Source organism: Sarcophilus harrisii, chromosome 1 (genome assembly GCF_902635505.1).
Source record: "Sarcophilus harrisii chromosome 1, mSarHar1.11, whole genome shotgun sequence".
Lineage (NCBI taxonomy): Eukaryota > Metazoa > Chordata > Mammalia > Dasyuromorphia > Dasyuridae > Sarcophilus > Sarcophilus harrisii.
The window spans coordinates 316,012,260-316,028,843 of NC_045426.1; the positions used below are offsets into that span (position 1 = coordinate 316,012,260).

General features: G+C 48.5%; 2 protein-coding genes and 1 long non-coding RNA gene across 8 annotated transcripts; 2 read left to right on the plus strand and 1 right to left on the minus strand.

Moving 5' to 3' along the window:
* STOML2 (stomatin like 2) lies at positions 1–4,173 on the plus strand. The gene is made up of 10 exons (XM_003761765.4): positions 1–439; positions 782–919; positions 1,238–1,337; positions 1,601–1,659; positions 1,747–1,848; positions 2,063–2,197; positions 2,561–2,705; positions 2,826–2,905; positions 3,263–3,391; positions 3,866–4,173. Exons 1-10 carry the CDS (start codon positions 395–397, stop codon positions 4,001–4,003), a joined length of 1,071 nt encoding a protein of 356 aa, XP_003761813.1. The 5' UTR covers positions 1–394; the 3' UTR covers positions 4,004–4,173.
* Positions 4,113–6,082, minus strand: LOC105749516. The gene is made up of 2 exons (XR_001120592.3): positions 5,928–6,082; positions 4,113–5,538 (listed from the first exon to the last, which is right to left on the minus strand). It is a non-coding gene; the product is annotated as an uncharacterized LOC105749516 (long non-coding RNA).
* Positions 5,133–16,584, plus strand: PIGO (phosphatidylinositol glycan anchor biosynthesis class O). Of its 6 annotated transcripts, none has more exons than XM_003761764.4 (11): positions 5,133–5,496; positions 7,166–7,665; positions 9,504–9,647; positions 9,994–10,117; positions 10,828–10,987; positions 11,349–11,528; positions 11,789–13,313; positions 13,829–14,035; positions 14,365–14,570; positions 15,532–15,602; positions 15,915–16,584. In XM_003761764.4, the coding sequence occupies exons 2-11, from the start codon at positions 7,167–7,169 to the stop codon at positions 16,042–16,044; spliced, it is 3,246 nt and encodes a 1,081-aa protein (XP_003761812.1). In that variant the 5' UTR covers positions 5,133–5,496; position 7,166; the 3' UTR covers positions 16,045–16,584. The 6 variants fall into 6 exon arrangements, with proteins under 6 accessions (XP_003761812.1, XP_023353417.1, XP_023353415.1 ...); XM_023497649.2 differs by having other exon boundaries at positions 10,042–10,117; XM_023497647.2 differs by lacking the exon at positions 5,133–5,496 and adding an exon at positions 5,538–5,678.

Consider the following 16,584-nt stretch of genomic DNA (forward strand, 5'->3'; position numbering starts at 1 on the left):
GGCGGGAAAACACGCAGGTTTGGAGAGGGGCCAGGGAAAGAATAAAGGAGTCTGGCCTTCCCAGGTCGCCTGTACACCGAAGGGTCTACAAGACTTTTCTTCCACTGGGGCTGGAAACCGAAGAGCCGGCTTGTAAGTCTAAAAGAGTGGGGAACGGCCGGGGATAGAAATCAGCCCCGGAACGCGTCCTGGTGAAGGTTTCGCTTTCCGGGGGACCGTTTGGACGCCGCTCCGCGGAGCGTCGGGGATTGGCTCCGAGACCAGGCGCGAGGAGGAAGTGTTTCCGGAGGGGCCGCATGAGCTGCTGCCCGCTCTCCGGGAGTAGGGAGGCGTCGTTCTAGGCCGAACCTCGCTGGTTCCGGAGGTCAGGTCGCGGCCGTGGCGGTGCTGTGAGATGCTAGTGCGCGCGGCGCGGGGGGCCGGGGGCCTGGTGCTCAAGGTGAGAAGGGGGCTGGCCCTCCTCCCCGCGCTCTTTCCCGGCGCGCCCCGCCGCCCATTGCTACCTAGTGAAGATGGGGAGGGTAGCCCGCTGTGGTGGGAGAAACCGAGGGGTCGGAAATAACTCCCGCCCACGTGGGACGGAGTGGGGGCGGGGGCGCGCGTGTCCGGGCTCACCTGCCGTCCCCGCCCCCCCTTTTCCGAACTCTTACGCTCTCAGGACCCCGCCTCCGTGGCTTCGTTCTTCCCGTGCTCGCTGCCCCCACCCCCGGCCTCTGCCCTACCCGCTCTCCGCGCCTTCCTTTCCCCCACCTCCCTATCTATCGGTGGTTGTTTCCTGCAGGCTCCCAGAGCCTGGCTGGGCCCCGTTCAGCACCGCGCGGCCTCAGGCCTCCCGAGAAATACCGTCGTGCTGTTTGTGCCACAGCAAGAGGCGTGGGTCGTGGAGCGGATGGGTCGCTTCCACCGGATTTTGGAGCCAGTGAGATTTCCGTTTTTCCTTCCCCCTTTGCCCGTGGGGAATAGCTGGGGGAGGCAGCCCTGAGCATGAAGAAAATAAGTGAACAAAGCTTGTATTTAGCACTTGTCACATGCAAAGCGCCGGGCTAAGTGATGGGCGTGCACATAGGGAAAGTGTGGCAGTCTCTTCCTTCGAGGAGCTCACCTTCTAATGGGGAAGTCCACACAAGTCCGGGCTATCTAGAAGCCCCTATGGACTGAATGCTCGTGCATAGGGAGGGTTTCTTCAGGGTCTTAATTTCTACCAGATCCTCTGACTTTTCCTCCCACTCTTACCCAGGGCTTAAACATCCTAATCCCTGTGCTGGATCGAATCCGGTATGTGCAGAGCCTCAAGGAGATTGTCATCAATGTGCCCGAACAGTCAGCTGTGACCCTGGGTGAGGAGGAGGGCACGCCTCCTTGTCATTCTGCCTTTATGTACAAGTGTGACGGGGTGTAGGAGGGTGGGCTGCGCGGAGCTGACCGTGAGGACGTGAGAGAACTGAGCAGCAATTGGGGAGTCATGATAGAGAAAGCCAGGAAGGGAAGGAGGGAAGGGTACATTAGAGAGGGAAGAGGAAGGGCTTTGGGGAGAATGGGGAGCTGTGGGATAGAGGCTGAGAGGCTAAAGACCTTGACTTTTCCTCCCCTTTTTCCCTAGACAACGTGACGCTACAGATTGATGGAGTGCTTTACTTGCGCATCATGGACCCTTACAAGGTACCTTCCTACTTCCAAATTTGTGGGCAATTTTGGTGACTTCCCATCTCGGGACATTATATTCCTTATCACAAACTCTTCCCCTAGGCGAGCTATGGTGTAGAAGATCCAGAGTATGCAGTCACCCAGCTGGCCCAGACGACCATGAGAAGTGAGCTTGGAAAGCTCTCATTGGATAAGGTTTTTCGTGTGAGTGGAGTCAGGTCACAGCTTTTGGTCACTTAGGGTAAAAGTGTAAAGGCTCCTTTTTACAGACCTTGTTGTATTGAATCTTTCCCCTGGAGACTTGATGGTGTGATGGGGAGTCAAGGGAAGGTATCAGGTTGTCTGCTTGGTCCAGCTCCCTAGAACAGGGCTCCCACTGAGGTAAATAAGATGTTATCTCATCTTTGTCCCACACCAGGAACGAGAATCCCTGAATGCCAGCATTGTGGATGCCATCAATCAGGCCTCTGATTATTGGGGTATCCGCTGTCTCCGCTATGAGATCAAGGACATCCACGTACCTCCTCGAGTCAAAGAGTCTATGCAGATGCAGGTTGGGGGAATGAGGGCGTGGCTCTTGGAATGGTGGGGCAGTTTAAAGCTGAAAACCATAGGAGCTGGGAAGGAGTCATTGGTTGCAGAGACAGAGATCATCCTATTCAAATGCCTAGTGAGAATGGCAATGGAATCTGTTTTTTAGTCCCTGGACCCTGCTCTTTCATCTTCCTGGGAAAACTCTATTGATGGGGATTATGGTTATCCATATTTGAGTTCTCTAGCTAGCCTTCTTTTTACCCCCAAGATGACCTTGGGATGAGAAAGTATAGCTGTGTCTCTGTTTTAGCGCCATCCCTGATAGCCTGAAAACTAGGTCTGTCTCCTTGGTGACCTTGGGGTGGGGTGACCCTGCTTCCAGGTAGAGGCAGAACGTCGGAAACGTGCAACGGTGCTTGAGTCAGAGGGAACTCGGGAGTCTGCCATCAATGTGGCTGAGGGAAAGAAGCAGGCACAGATCTTGGCCTCTGAGGCAGAGAAGGCTGAACAAATCAACCAGGCAGCTGGTCAGTGATGGTGGGGGTAAAGAGGGGGTCTGGTCTGGCCAGACTTCTGTCCCTGTAGGGATTCTGGCCAGGAACAAATTTTCCCTGTTTGCTGTCACTGAGAACTCTTGCCTCCCCCAGGCGAGGCCACTGCAGTGCTGGCCAAAGCAAAGGCCAAGGCTGAGGCTATACGGATCCTAGCAGCAGCTCTGACACAACAAGTGAGTGAATAATAGGAGGTAGGAGATTTCTTGTCCTGTTCCTAAGCAGAAATGCTCCATAGTGCTCCCCTATCTACTTTTGGGGGGTTCTCTTGAAGCTGTGTCCCCTGTAATCTGAACTCATCTCTGAAGTCACATTTTCTATAATTCCTGACTTCCCACTTCCCTTGATTTAACCTCAAAATGCATTCCCTAAGCCTATGTCCTTTGACTCTATGGCCTTGTGATCCCGATTTCTTGTTTCCCATGGCCCCTGACCTCACCTGTCCCATATTTCCTGATCTCATTTCTCATGACCCCTTATGTTATTTATACTTTTTGTAATTCTTGACCTGATGATCGTGGCGGTGACTATAGAATGGAGATGCAGCAGCTTCCCTAACAGTGGCCGAACAGTATGTCAGCGCTTTCTCCAAACTGGCAAAGGATTCCAACACCATTCTGCTACCTTCTAATCCTGGAGATGTCACTAGCATGGTGGCTCAGGTTAGAGTCTCCCTCAACATCCCCATTTTAATTGCATTCTACCAGAAACTAAAGTAGTTTTCCAGATTACCCCAGGGAACATTGTCTCTAGATGTTGTTTCTGAATCTCTCCTTTCCTGAAGGTCTTCCTCACATCCCCAATCAAAAATAATTAAATCTTCCTGCAGAAATAGTTTTGTTTTACCCCCTTTCAAGTTGAATAGCCTCCTTCCCAATGAAATGCTGATTCTCCACCTCCAATATATGAATTACCATTCACTGTGGTCCTCAGTTCTCCCCTTCCACCTATGAATCAATCAGTCAGCCTTAAGGTTTTTACTTTCTTATTCTCTGCCTTCAATACTCACATGCATCTCCTCTCCCTGGTGTCTCATTCCCATCTCTTGTTCCTCCATTTTCATGCCTCTGTCCCTTGCCCTAATTTTTTATGTGTTATTACACCAATCACCTAATTTTGTTTTTCTCTAATCCCAGGCCATGAGTGTGTATGGAGCCCTTGCCAAAACCTCCACCACCGAGGCACCAAGTTCAGTCTCTGATGGAAAAATCAGGGTTGCCCAGCGTGCAAACACTGGTCAGGATGAAGAACTGGAACGTGTAAAACTGAGTTAGCAGAGCCTGGCTTGGCTTGTGGGCCCTGGGAATCCTGGGAGAGGCTTCTGATCCAGGACCCATCTTTACCCCACTGCCCTCAACACTTCTGGACCCCTCAGCCAAGATTTTGGTTTTTATTTTTTTATTTGAACTTTAATCATGTAATAAATACATCTGGTGGGACAGCAGCAAGAAGCAGTCTCATTGTCTTAGAGTTTGGGGGAAAGTTCAGGAAACTGGTGTTGTTATAGTTTGTAAGATGGTGGATTTTCTTTTTCCTGCATAATACTCCACATCCATATTGGGGTTTGGAAACATTTTTTTTCCTTCAGAAGTTGATATGGCAAGTAAGGCAGGTATTAAAGAGTTTTTAAAGAGGAACACTGGAAATTCTCCACGCCACCTCTGCATTCTTCTCTCTTCCTCCCATACAAAACTATGGGGAAGACTAGACTTCATTTCTCAATGAGTTAGCCTAGCCCTCCTGTGTGATGCATGCTGTAGGATTGTAGTCTGCAGCATATTGCTGAGAAGACTTTGGGCAGAAAGGGAGATCTCTGTTTTTTAGTTCATGCTTTCTGTTTTCCCATTGTAGAAGAGGGTATTGTAGGGCATGGAGAAGAATCTCTTGTTTCCTATTGCCCTGGGGAATCACTGCTCAAACTTATGGGGTAATCATTACCTATTAAGGGTGGGATCGTGGGAAGTTACATATCACTATCAGAAACCCAATTTTTTTTCTTCTTGCTGTCTTGAGGGATTTAAGACCAATTTCACCCTAGTTAGCCAACTGCACCGGATAGATATACTCCCACATAAGTCCACCCCGAGGGCTTAGTCAAAATCCACAAAAAGCCTGCCCTTGCTGCAGTTCTGCAATAACCTCTGGGTCCATCTCCCTTTGTTTTTGAGGTGATTTAACTAGGACTGGACACCAGACAAAAGAACTTATAAACGCTAGTGGAATGGAAGAATACTGGATCAAACAAAGCCCTCATCTCAAATGCCACGACTCTGTTTAATCCCTTTCCTCTTGCCCCCATTTAAAAGAGGGGTTTGACCCCCTTCTGCTTCTACCCCTGATTAGTGTCACAGGCCTCAGAAATGCTAACTGGGGGACAATGTCCAATGGGAAGGGACCCTCTCAACTTCCTCCCCTTACTGCCCAGCCCAGGGCGGTGATTTGCAGCCCACAGTTCACTTAAGAGCACCATCCTATTGCCCAACACAGTGCTAGCTGCTGGGGATGCAAAGACAAAGAAGGTCGCTCCACTGTTCGGGGCTGCTGGGACGCCCCATGCTGTCCCTGGCAAGCGCTGTCGCAGACCTGCTTCCCTTTACTCCCTCTTCCTCGTCCTCATGTCCTCGGGAGGGGGCGCTCCAAGCGCGGCGCTCCTCTCTAGCTTTGCGTGCCTCTTCTCCATGGTGTGCGGCTGGGGGAAGAGGGGAACCTGAGCCACACTTCCGGTTCCTAGCGCGCTGCTTCCGGCTGCCTGCTGTGCTGCTCATAGGTGACTGAGGGTGTCCGCGTAGCTCGCCGGGGACCCCTGGGACTGCGAGCAGAGTGGGAGGGACCGCCTCTTAGTATCCCTGTGTTCCTGACCCCTTCCCCGGGGCCGGGAGGGTAGCCTGTGTTTGCACGTCCCGCGCGTCCTCCTTTGCCGCGTCCTTTTCCGTCACCCCCCTACCTCAGGTGTGCTCGACAGTCCGTGGCCTTCCCTGCGCGTCCCCCTGCCCTCCCCCGTCTCTGTCCCATCCTCGTAACGTACCTTCCTCCCCCTCATGTCCCCTTGCCCTGCGTCCCCCCACCGCGCTAAGTGTTTCCCACTCCCAAGGCTCCTCCCTCCGGCCATCCTGCCCTTCTGTGTTCCTGCATCCCACTCGCCGCTACTCCTTTCAGTGCCCTGACCCCCGACGCCGCCTTCCTGTGTCAGCCCAGCACCTCTTCTCCGGACCCCGTCTCGCCCGGTGCTGCTTCTGCCCCTTACTCTCTCCGGCACTCCCGTAGGCCCCAGGGCTCCGTCCTAGGAGCCGCTCCCCCATCGGCGTATTGCAGGTTCTTCCCGACCGCGGCTTTGGGCACTCCTCCCCTCCCCCTTCCCTCGTGGTGCCTGATCTTGCCAAACGGGGCGTGGCCGGTGCGCTGGTCTGGGGAGGGTGACTTTGACTCGGGAGAGGCTGGTCTCGGAGGAGGGAGGGGCTGGGAGGCGGCGCTTCCAAGCTGAAAAAGCCAAGGGGCCCGTGCTGCTCGCTGCCCAAACCTGTTTGTGGGGCAGGGAGGGAGCGGTAAAAGGAGAAAGCTTCAATTAAGGGAGAGAAAAAAATGAGAGGAGGAAGGATTCATAGGCATGTCTTGGGTGAGGGGACTCGCTTTTTCCTGTGTCCCAAGTCCCAGAGAAGTCGTTGTCGGAGTGATGTTCCATTCTCACACTTGCTGTCCAGCCATTTCTTTCCAGCATTTAAGAGTCACTCACATGCCAGACCGCTGTCAGCTAACCCTCACTTCAGACTAGGTGTAATAATAACATAAAAGTGCTGACATTTTCCTGGCACTTTAAGGTTTGCAAAACATATTGAACATATTTTGCTTTTATCCTCACAACCACCCCAGAAGGTAGGTGCTGTTAATTAGCCGTGTCTAATCTCCAGTTTGCTTGGTATAGATCCAGTTGCTGTAGGACAAGATTTTTGACCAAAGAATAAGGAGGATCTAACACTGATGGATTCCTCAGGTCTGAGGAGAGTCATAAGATCATAGCTCTAAAGAGGGAGCCGACCATGGAGGCCGTGTGGTTAGATTTACAGAAATGAGAAACTGAGGCACAGCAGGAAACAGCCCACACCATTGTTGAAGTTGGGTGGAACTATTTTTATTAAAAAATTACAGTAATCTATCAAACTTGGAATGAAAGGTGACGTTGTACTGTTGAGTTAGAGAATGGGTTCAAGGAAGGCTTATTAGATAGTGACTTTGAACTGAAATTTGATTGAAAAGAGAACTTGTTTTCTGTGCCTTAAGTGTTCTTGATGAGTCTGCCTTGAAGATTTACATGAGAGAGAGAGATGGAAAAAGGGATTCATGGAGGAGGGGTGGAGAGAGGAAAGAGAGAGAGGTTAGTGCACAAGAGTTTGAATGAGCAGTGAGAACTTAAGTAACATGTCTGTCTTCCTGATATCCAGAATGCTGAAGGCCCTGGTATTGTTTTTCCTGGCCTGGGTCTGCTTCCTCTTTTATGCTGGAATTGCTCTCTTCACCAGTGGCTTCCTGCTCACCCGGCTGGAGCTTACTAATCATAGCAGCTGTCAGGAGTTGCCTGGAAAAGGACCTCTGGTGGGAGGTGGCCGAGGTGAACCCGGAGCCTGCTGGACAGCTCCCCGATTTTCCCGAGCTGTGATAGTGTTGATAGATGCACTTCGATTCGATTTTGTACAACCTTGGCCAGGTGGCCTTCCTGCCCAATACCCCTACCTAGGAAAACTAGGTTCCATACAGCACCTTTTGGAAACCAAGCCACAACATGCCCGCCTGTACCGGTTCCTGGCTGACCCACCCACCACCACCATGCAGAGACTCAAGGCCCTCACCACAGGCTCTTTACCTACTTTCATTGATGCTGGGAGCAACTTTGCTAGCTATGCCATCCAAGAAGATAACCTCATTGCTCAGCTCAACAACACTGGTCAGTCTAAAAAGGTTATGGAATGTTAAAAACTTAGGATGTTAAAATGATATTAACCTAGAATTGAAAGGGATCATCCAGGCCAAATTCTCACTCAGTGAGGAATCCCTTCTTTAAAGCCATGATGAGGAGTTATCCTGCATTTGCTTTTTATACGTTTAGTCAACAGTGTTAATCATTAGAAGTTTCAACTCTGAAACTTAAACCTTTTGCTCCCAACTACGAAATAAGTATATTTCTTTGTGATATTCCTTTGCTATTTGAAGATAGCTATTATGTCTACCTTAGACTGTTTTACCCAGGTTAAATGTCCTCAGGTCATTCAGTCTATCTTTATATGATAAGATTTTCAGGCCATCACACATCATTCTGGTCATGTTCCTCTGTAAATATACCAATTTGTTAATGTTGATATCATGGTACCCAGAAGGGAACACAACATTCCTAAAGTGTTGTGTGTTACCTCCTGCAGTTATATATTTTTTTAGACATTAATGTCTAAACTATATTAAATACTTTATTCCTTCTAATTTAGCCTGAAGTCACAGTTTTTTTGGTCTCACAATTGATTCATAGTGTAAGCCCAGACCTCTTAAATAAAAAACTCAGATTACTTGAACTGCTGTTAAGACAAAGAGGTTAGTGTAGTAAAGAACTTTAGAGACCAGGTAGTGTAGGATTTTTTTGCCTGGAGTCCATGAACTTTAAAAAATATAAATGCGTACACATGTTAACTGTATATTCATTACAATTGGTTTCCTTTGCAGTCCTTTGTGTTGTTTTTTATGCATTTAAAAACATTATTCTAAGAAAGGCTTCTTGGGTTTTATCATACTAATGAAGAGAGGTCAGTAATACAAAGAAACAGATGAACCTATGTTCTGTTCCAACCCTCTTAATTAGGTGACTATTTCATCCTCTTCCCCATACTTAACAAGCCACTTCCATATTATCCCTTACCTTAGATATTTTCTTGTCCTCATACTTCTACCATCTTCCCATCCCTTCCCCTTCTCTTTAGATACCTTACTCTCATTCAAATTAATTTAGACCTTAATAGGTCTAGTCAGGTGAAATGATTTACCTAAGATGGTACAATTAATTTGTGGAAGAGTTGTCACTAGAGCCTACCTGCTCTTCCAATCTTATGCTTTTTCACAATATGCTACAGGTTCTTCTCATACTTTACCTTCCTTCCTTGTGTGTTCTCTTCACTATCACAGAGTCTCCACTTTCTTCTTTGTCTGAGGCTTTTTTCCTACTGTTTTACCTGTCTCTGTTTGCCTTATCAGCAGTTTAAACTCCTGATGCATGACCCGCCCTATGCTAAACTTTGTTGGCCCACAATGAGGGTATAGTCCTTCCCCTCCCCTCCCAAAAAATTTACAACATAATTGAGGAAAACTATTTACTTTTATTAAACAACTAGAGAATGATAAAAGAAATATAAACTCTTTGGTGGACTGGATTGTTTTTAATTGTTGACTGATATAACTAAGATTACTATAAATATTTGAAATATTTGAAAGGAAAGATTATGGTAGATTAGAATGGTTAGGTAAGGTTTTCATGTAGGAGATATGACTTGAATTGCATTGTTAATAATGGCTAGGATTTGGATAAGCAAAGAATGAGGAGGGGAGGGTATTACAGATGGTATGAATGGTATTAGCAAAGGCTGGGATGTAAAAATGGTAATGGGTCATTGCCTTTTGAAAAGGCATGGCTAAAGCAAAAGATTTATATTGATGGGGGAAGGAAAGAAGGGGAAATTGTAGAGTGAGACCATATTATAAAATAATCTTCAAAAATTCTCCCTGACTCTCCCAATGCTACAGGGAAACGTGTGGTCTTCATGGGGGATGACACTTGGAAGGGGCTGTTCCCAGAAGCTTTCTCTCAAGCCTTCTTCTTCCCATCTTTCAATGTTAAAGATCTACACACTGTGGACAGTGGCATTCTGGAGCACCTCTACCCTACCAGTGAGCAGTCCTAAGTGGGATCTGGGCTTAGATTTTGATGGAAGGGAGAGGTGGGGATAGACCAGTCTTATATTTGGGTCATATTCTGAGAAGCTAGTGCTAAACTCAATTTGTAAAATATGGAGTTAAGACCATTGGAGACTATTTGTATTTGTCCCAACATACATTGGATCTGATTTTGAGCTGCATTATGCAGCGGGGTAAGGATGTGATTCTTTGAAAGTCCTTTGGATGGTACTTTCCTGGGTGATGAAATTTGGAGTCAATTTCCATTGGTAGAGGATATTAAAGGTTGAGAAACGAAGGAGGGGTATCAGGCCCTTTGTCTCAGTGTTGCTATCTACAGTGGACAGAGATGACTGGGACCTGCTGATTGCTCACTTCCTGGGTGTAGATCACTGTGGCCACAAACATGGTCCCCACCATCCTGAGATGGCCAAGAAGCTGAACCAGATGGACCAGGTGCTTCAGTAAGTTGTACTTTATTTAGTACATTTTATTTAGTAAATTTAGAGAAATTTAGTTGTGGGCAGGAAGCAGGGCCTAAATTGATGATGGAGCAGAGATAGTAGCTCTTTGGGGATAGAGAGGGAGGGAAAGGGAGAGAGGAAAACAGACAGACAGACATAGAGGAGTAAGAGTGTTTGAGTGTGGTAGGGAGGGTAGTTAGATATGGAACATGATCTGGTCAGGACTATCTTCTAATAGTGTGGGAGTAGGGGTTAGGGCATAGGAGATCACTGTATATTTGTTGGTTCTCTATTGAAGTACTTAATGTGATTAGACGTTCATTGTTGGGATTTTGTCTAATACTCTGTTGGCTCCACTTAATTATTGCCACCAGTATTCCCTTTCAGAAACTTGAGGTCATGTTTATTTGGGTTCCCTCTATCATTGAGTAACTTGGGTCTCATTGAAAACTAGCCTGAGGGTAATGGGACCTGATTACCAGTATCTGAACTTCAGTTTCTTTTTGTGAATTAGGACAATTATTTTAACTGCTTGCTTCATAGAGTTATCATGTTAGGGCTAAACAAGATAACATGGCATCCTGTAAAACCATAAACTCCTAAGAATGCTCTTTTAATGAATGCCAGGGGTCAAGGGATGACTATACTCAGGATAGTATCTTCCCAAAGGTTCCTTCTCTTTCCCCCATTGTTTTGTGCCGTGCAATTAGGACTCTTGTGGAGCGACTGGAGAATGATACATTGCTGGTGGTGGCTGGAGATCATGGCATGACAGAGACAGGAGACCATGGTGGGGACAGCAAGCCAGAAGTCATGGCTGCCCTCTTTCTCTACAGTTCTTTGCCCCTTTTCCCCAGGGCACCCCCAGAAGTAAGTTCAAAAGCCATTAGTTTTTTTTTTTCCCCAGGTCTCCTCTTTCCTTTTGACCCCTTGGACTCTTTTTCTCTTTTTGATTTCATTGTCTTTTAGGTGACTATTTCATCCTCTTCCCCATACTTAACAAGCCACTTCCATATTATCCCTTACCTCAGATATTTTCTTGTCCTCATACTTCTACCACCTTCCCATCCCTTCCCCTTCTCTTTAGATACCTTACTCTCATCATTTTTACCTATCTCTATCACTTTTAAATGTTCTTTTCTTTGCTCCTCCTCATTGCACTCTGGACAGTGGTCTTTTTCCTCCACCCTTTCCACTGATTTGTTCCTACCTTTGATTTTATTGCCTCCAGGACCCGGAAGTGGTTCCCCAGGTGAACCTGGTACCGACACTCGCCCTTCTGCTTGGCCTGCCTATACCTTTTGGAAACATAGGAGAAGTGATAGTGGATCTGTTTTCAGGAGAAGTAGATACCCAGCCTCTTGCTACAGCTCTTGCACAAGCCTCTGCTTACCATCTCAATGCCCAACAGGTAGGGGACCTGGGGACAGGGCTGTCTTGGACTAGGATCTAGGAGTTAGAAACTTGAACAAAAAACCCACAGCCTGTGCCTTCATGCTCATTTTCTCTATCCTTCATCTCCTGAGCCATTTCTGTTCTTTACTTAGCCTATATAAGATATGGATTCTAGCCCTGGGGCATTTTGGCTACTGTACATTTCTGTTTTTCCCCCCTCTACCTCTACCCTTTCCATGCCTTATTGACATTTTCTTTCCTGTACCCTTTCTGCAGGTATCCCGTTTTCTTCATGCTTACTCATTAGCTGCCCAGGACTTGCCCCCTGAGGAATTGCAACGCCTTCAGGACCTCTTCTCCTCTGCATCTTCTGAATATAAGCGACTGTTAGATCAGCTGAAGACTGAAGAGGTCAGAGAGGCTGACGTACAGGCTCTGATCTCCCAGCTGAGATTGTTCTTGCAGGGAGCGAGGACAGCCTGCACAGAGACATGGGCTCGATTCCGCCCAGCCCGAATGATAGGGGGCACTGTGCTCCTGGCCTTCACCTGCCTCCTCTGCCTAGTGACCTCTGGGCTCACCAGCTCCCCTGACTTCCCTTTCCTAGGCCTGCTCCTAAAGTCTGTGGCCTGGGGCCTGGTAGGAGCTGCCTTGCTAGCTGGGGGACTGATAGTAGGAAGGACTGGGCTAGACCCAGCTCTGTTGTGTTCAGGGGGTGCAGCCACTTCCCTCGTGGCCTTCCTGTGGGCTTTAAAATGGAGAGGGAAGCCACCAATGGCAATCTTTCTCCCAGGCCCTTTGCCCATCCTGGTGCTCCTGTTTCTTCGATTTGCTGCCCTCTTTTCTGACAGCTTTGTCCTGGCTGAGGCCCGGGCAGCCCCCTTCCTTTTATGTTCGTTGTCCCTGTTTGTGGTGGCTCAGCTGCACTGGGAGGGCCGGCTTCTGGTGGGGGGACCCACAGCTTCTTGCCTCAGTTCCCCCACAGCATCTGTGGCACGGCGGGAGGGTCCTCGGGCCTTGGGGCTATTGGTTGGCCTGCTCCTGTGTGTACGCCTGTCCAGTCTCTTCCATCGCTGCCCAGAAGAGACACCTGTTTGCCAGTCATCACCCTGGTTAGCTCCTTTATCTTCAGTGGGTGGTGGCCAGGCCAAGAACCTTTGGTATGGGGCATGTCTAGGGGCACTAGGGGTGCTTGTCCTGTCTGTAAGATTTTGGCTACGTCGCTGTGGGAATCTGAACAGCTCTGCACCTTCAATCCTCTTTGTGCGCTGGGGATTGCCACTGATGGCTCTGGGCACTGCTGCCCACTGGGCATTGGCTTCAGGCTCAGATGAGGCACCCCCCAGGCTACAGGCCTTGGTGTCTGGAGCTGTGATAGGGTTGCCACGGGTTGTATTGGGTCTGGCAGCCATAGGACTGGGGCTGCTGCTTTGGCAGCCTGTCACAGTATTGGTCAAGACTGGGGCAAGCAGCCCCAACCCCATCGTTGTCCCTTTTGTGGGACCCCCTGCCTCCCAAGCTGACCTGAACTATGTAGTCCCTCAGATCTACCGTCGAATGCAGGAGGCACTGAGGGGGAAGCTGGCTGGGGGTGGGGGCCAGACACCACTGGCACTGGCAGCCTACGGGCTGGGGAGTGTGTACTCTGCCGCCGTGGTGACCACTCTTGCCCTGCTGGTCTTCCCACTGCTGCTGCTGCACACTGAGCGGATCATCCTCGCCTTCCTGATCCTCTTCCTTCAGAGTTTCCTACTCTTGCAGCTGCTCGCCGCTGCTGTTGGAACCCCTGCTGGAAGCCCTGGTAGGCGGCAGGACAGTCCCGTCCATAGATATCCCTAGAATATCCATCTCCTTGTCCTTGGAACAGCTATACTCCCAGGTGGACCATCGAGGCTGGGGAGAAAGGTTGTCCTCTCCTTAGTAATGGCAGGCCTACTTCAGTCACCTTGACATTTGGTCTTACTTTATAATAGTGCTGCTGTCACCAGTTCTTGAGGAGATTCTGATCTGGGAGAAGTCAGGGCTCAAACACTTCCCCCTGCTCCACACCTATTGCCCTCTCCACTCTAATCAGGATTGTTTCCTTTGGAGAAGTTTTACCCCACTGATTAATCTCTAGACAGTTAGGGGACCATTTGTCTGCAACAGTGAGCACTGGGGAAGTTGGATCAGGGTGACTAGGCAGAGGAGATGGATGCAAAGTGGGAGCAGAATTAAAGAACAGGAGCAGAGTACAGGAAAGTCATGTGACATTGTTGGGGGGAAAGGAGAACAAGCTAACAGTGTGAAGGTGATAAATTTGTGTGTTCTTCCCAGGTCCCTTCTCCGTGCCATGGCTAGCTATTTCTGCTTGGGCTCTCACAGCCACTCAGACCTTCTACTCCACAGGCCATCAACCTGTCTTTCCAGCTATCCACTGGAATGCTGCCTTTGTGGGCTTCCCTGAAGGACATGATTCATCCCCTGTGCTGCCCGCTCTGCTCGTAGGGGCCAACACCTTTGCCTCCCACCTTCTTTTTTCAGGTATCTCATCCCCCAACCTCCATTCCGTCTCCTAAGACTAAGACTCTAGAAGGGAGTGGTGGTACTTCCCACCTGAGTAGGGGAAGGGAAGAAACTTACTGTTTCCTTTTATCTCAGTTGCTCAGTGTGTAAGACTGGCCAAGGTATCATGAGACACTGGCCCCTTGGCATTTTTTGTTAGCCGGAAGGATCCTCCTTTGTAAAGCCCCTAATCTGGTCTCATTAAAGCACAGAATTAAGTCAGGATGGGGCTGTCCTGTGGGAATCGAGGCTTGTTCTTGGAACCAAAGTAACCTCAGACCTATATTTCCCCTCACCCCCGGAGGCAGTTGGCTGCCCACTGCTCTTGCTCTGGCCCTTTGTGTGTGAGGGCCACAGCTCTACAAAGAAGAAAAAGTCCCTGACCAGTGGGACTGAGGAGGAGGGAGAGAAGGAGGAACCATTGATGGAGATGCGTCTCCGGGATGCCCCTCACCATTTCAATGCTGCTCTCCTACAGCTGGGCCTCAAGTACCTCTTCATCCTGGGTGTACAGGTAGATATGATTAACTGATATGGCTGGGAATTTCAAGGGAGGGAAGCTGAAGGATTAGTAATTTTAAACTTGTATATACCATTTTACAATTGTTTTTTTTTTATAATCTGCTGGTGTTTTGAGGGGGGAAGAAGGGGGAAGATCACTGTCACTTCCCAATGACTCCCCTCTCTTAGTAGAATTCTTCCTAAAATAAGTAAGTACCATCAAACAAAACAAATCAGCATCTGCTAAGAGGGAAGAGACATGCTTCACTCTCAGTCACCTCAGTTTTCCAAGCTCATTGAAATACCTTTTCTCATTTGGTTGCCACAGTCCTATATAAAAAGACCAAAATATTTTTTTCCAACTTAGAGGTAAGGAAACTGAGGCACATGCTATTTCTCCAGGAGTGCATATTGAGTCACTGGTAGAATGAAGACTACAACACATAATCTCTTGGCTCCAATTCCAATTCTTTTTGTACCACACCACCATCCAGACCCAGCTAATGATGTATAGAGAGTCATTCAACTGATTCAGGAAACCAGATGTAATCCATATCCCCAATGGATGGAAAAATACACATTTTTCACTCAATTTTTTCCCAGTGTGAGGAAGCAATAATTTGTTTAGCCTTACCCTCAGGGAAGGTGGGGGCTCTGAGCACCAGAGACAAGGAATTGCAGAATTTTAATAGGACTTTAATAATGACCATTTTCTCCATGAGGTAGCTATGGTTCATGTGGTTAAGTGACTTGCCTGACATTATACAGCAAGTTAGTAGACAAGTCAGGAGTAGAATCTGGACCCACAAGAGTACTGGTCTGTGTTCTTTCTGTCACACATGCTTCTGCTCTTCTCCTCATCCTCAGAGTTCTCCTCTCATCTTTCTCTGCCTCTTCATACACCATTCCTTTCTCCCCCTTCTCATCCCTCCTCATCCTCACTCTTCTTTTCCTCATTCCCTCTTCCCCTCCAGGTCTTAGCCTGTGTTCTGGCAGCTTCCATACTCAGGAGACATCTCATGGTCTGGAAGGTGTTTGCTCCCAAGTGAGTGGATGTTCTCAATGAGGGGAGGGATGTAGGGTGGATGGGGTCCAGAGTTAGATGAGAAGTTGGATGGTTGCTTTTTGATTTGGGTATCAATCTGCTTAGACACAAAGTAAAAGGGAAGTAGAGAGGTATTGTCTGGAAGGGGTGGTAGTGACCTGGTGAATTAGGAGTTTGTATATTCTCCCAGAGTGTTAAAAGGACGGGGAGAGAATGGGCAGAAAAGGCGAGCCTCCAGTGAATCTAACAGTTTGTGTTAATGTTCCACCACCATACTACAGCATCCTAATGCCCCTGCCTCTCTGCTTGTAGGTTCATCTTTGAAGCTGTGGGTTTTGTGGTGAGCAGCGTAGCCCTCCTTCTGGGTGTGGCACTGGTCATGTGGGTAGACAGAGCTGTGGGATCCTGGTTCAAGCAGCTCATTCTGTCCCAAGAGAGGTAGCTTTTGTCACATGATCTTGGGGCCAACCTCACCTCACACCCCCAAGGCAAGTGAGCCCTGGGTTCATCTCTCCATAGCTTGTCCTTCAGTTCTAGGACTGAGACAACCTAATGAGCAGGACCTCTGGCTAGGACTCGATCCTAGACTGCGTCTTGTACTCCAGACAGCGTGTGTACCCTATTCTCAGGGGGTTTGTAGCAATGGGTCACACACTTGTGGAGCCAGATGGTAGCAGAGACTTTATTAAAGTGTTCAAATTCAGGATTGGAGGAAGGCAGAGGACCTGAGTCTATGCTGAAATTGTCTCTCCTCTGGAGAGATTGGAGGCCGGCCAAGCAACTGCATAGAAGCATTGGGCTTGACTCTGTTCTTTCCATTAATTTTCTTATCCGAGCCTGACCAAGTAAAATGACTCTGCCTCTCCCTAAATAAGGATGGGTTAAGTGAACCTGAGGCACTGGAGAAATCTGGGGTGGGGCCTTGTGGGGGAAATGAGCTGCTTTGTGTGCCCAGAATGAAATAAAACACTGGAGAAATGTG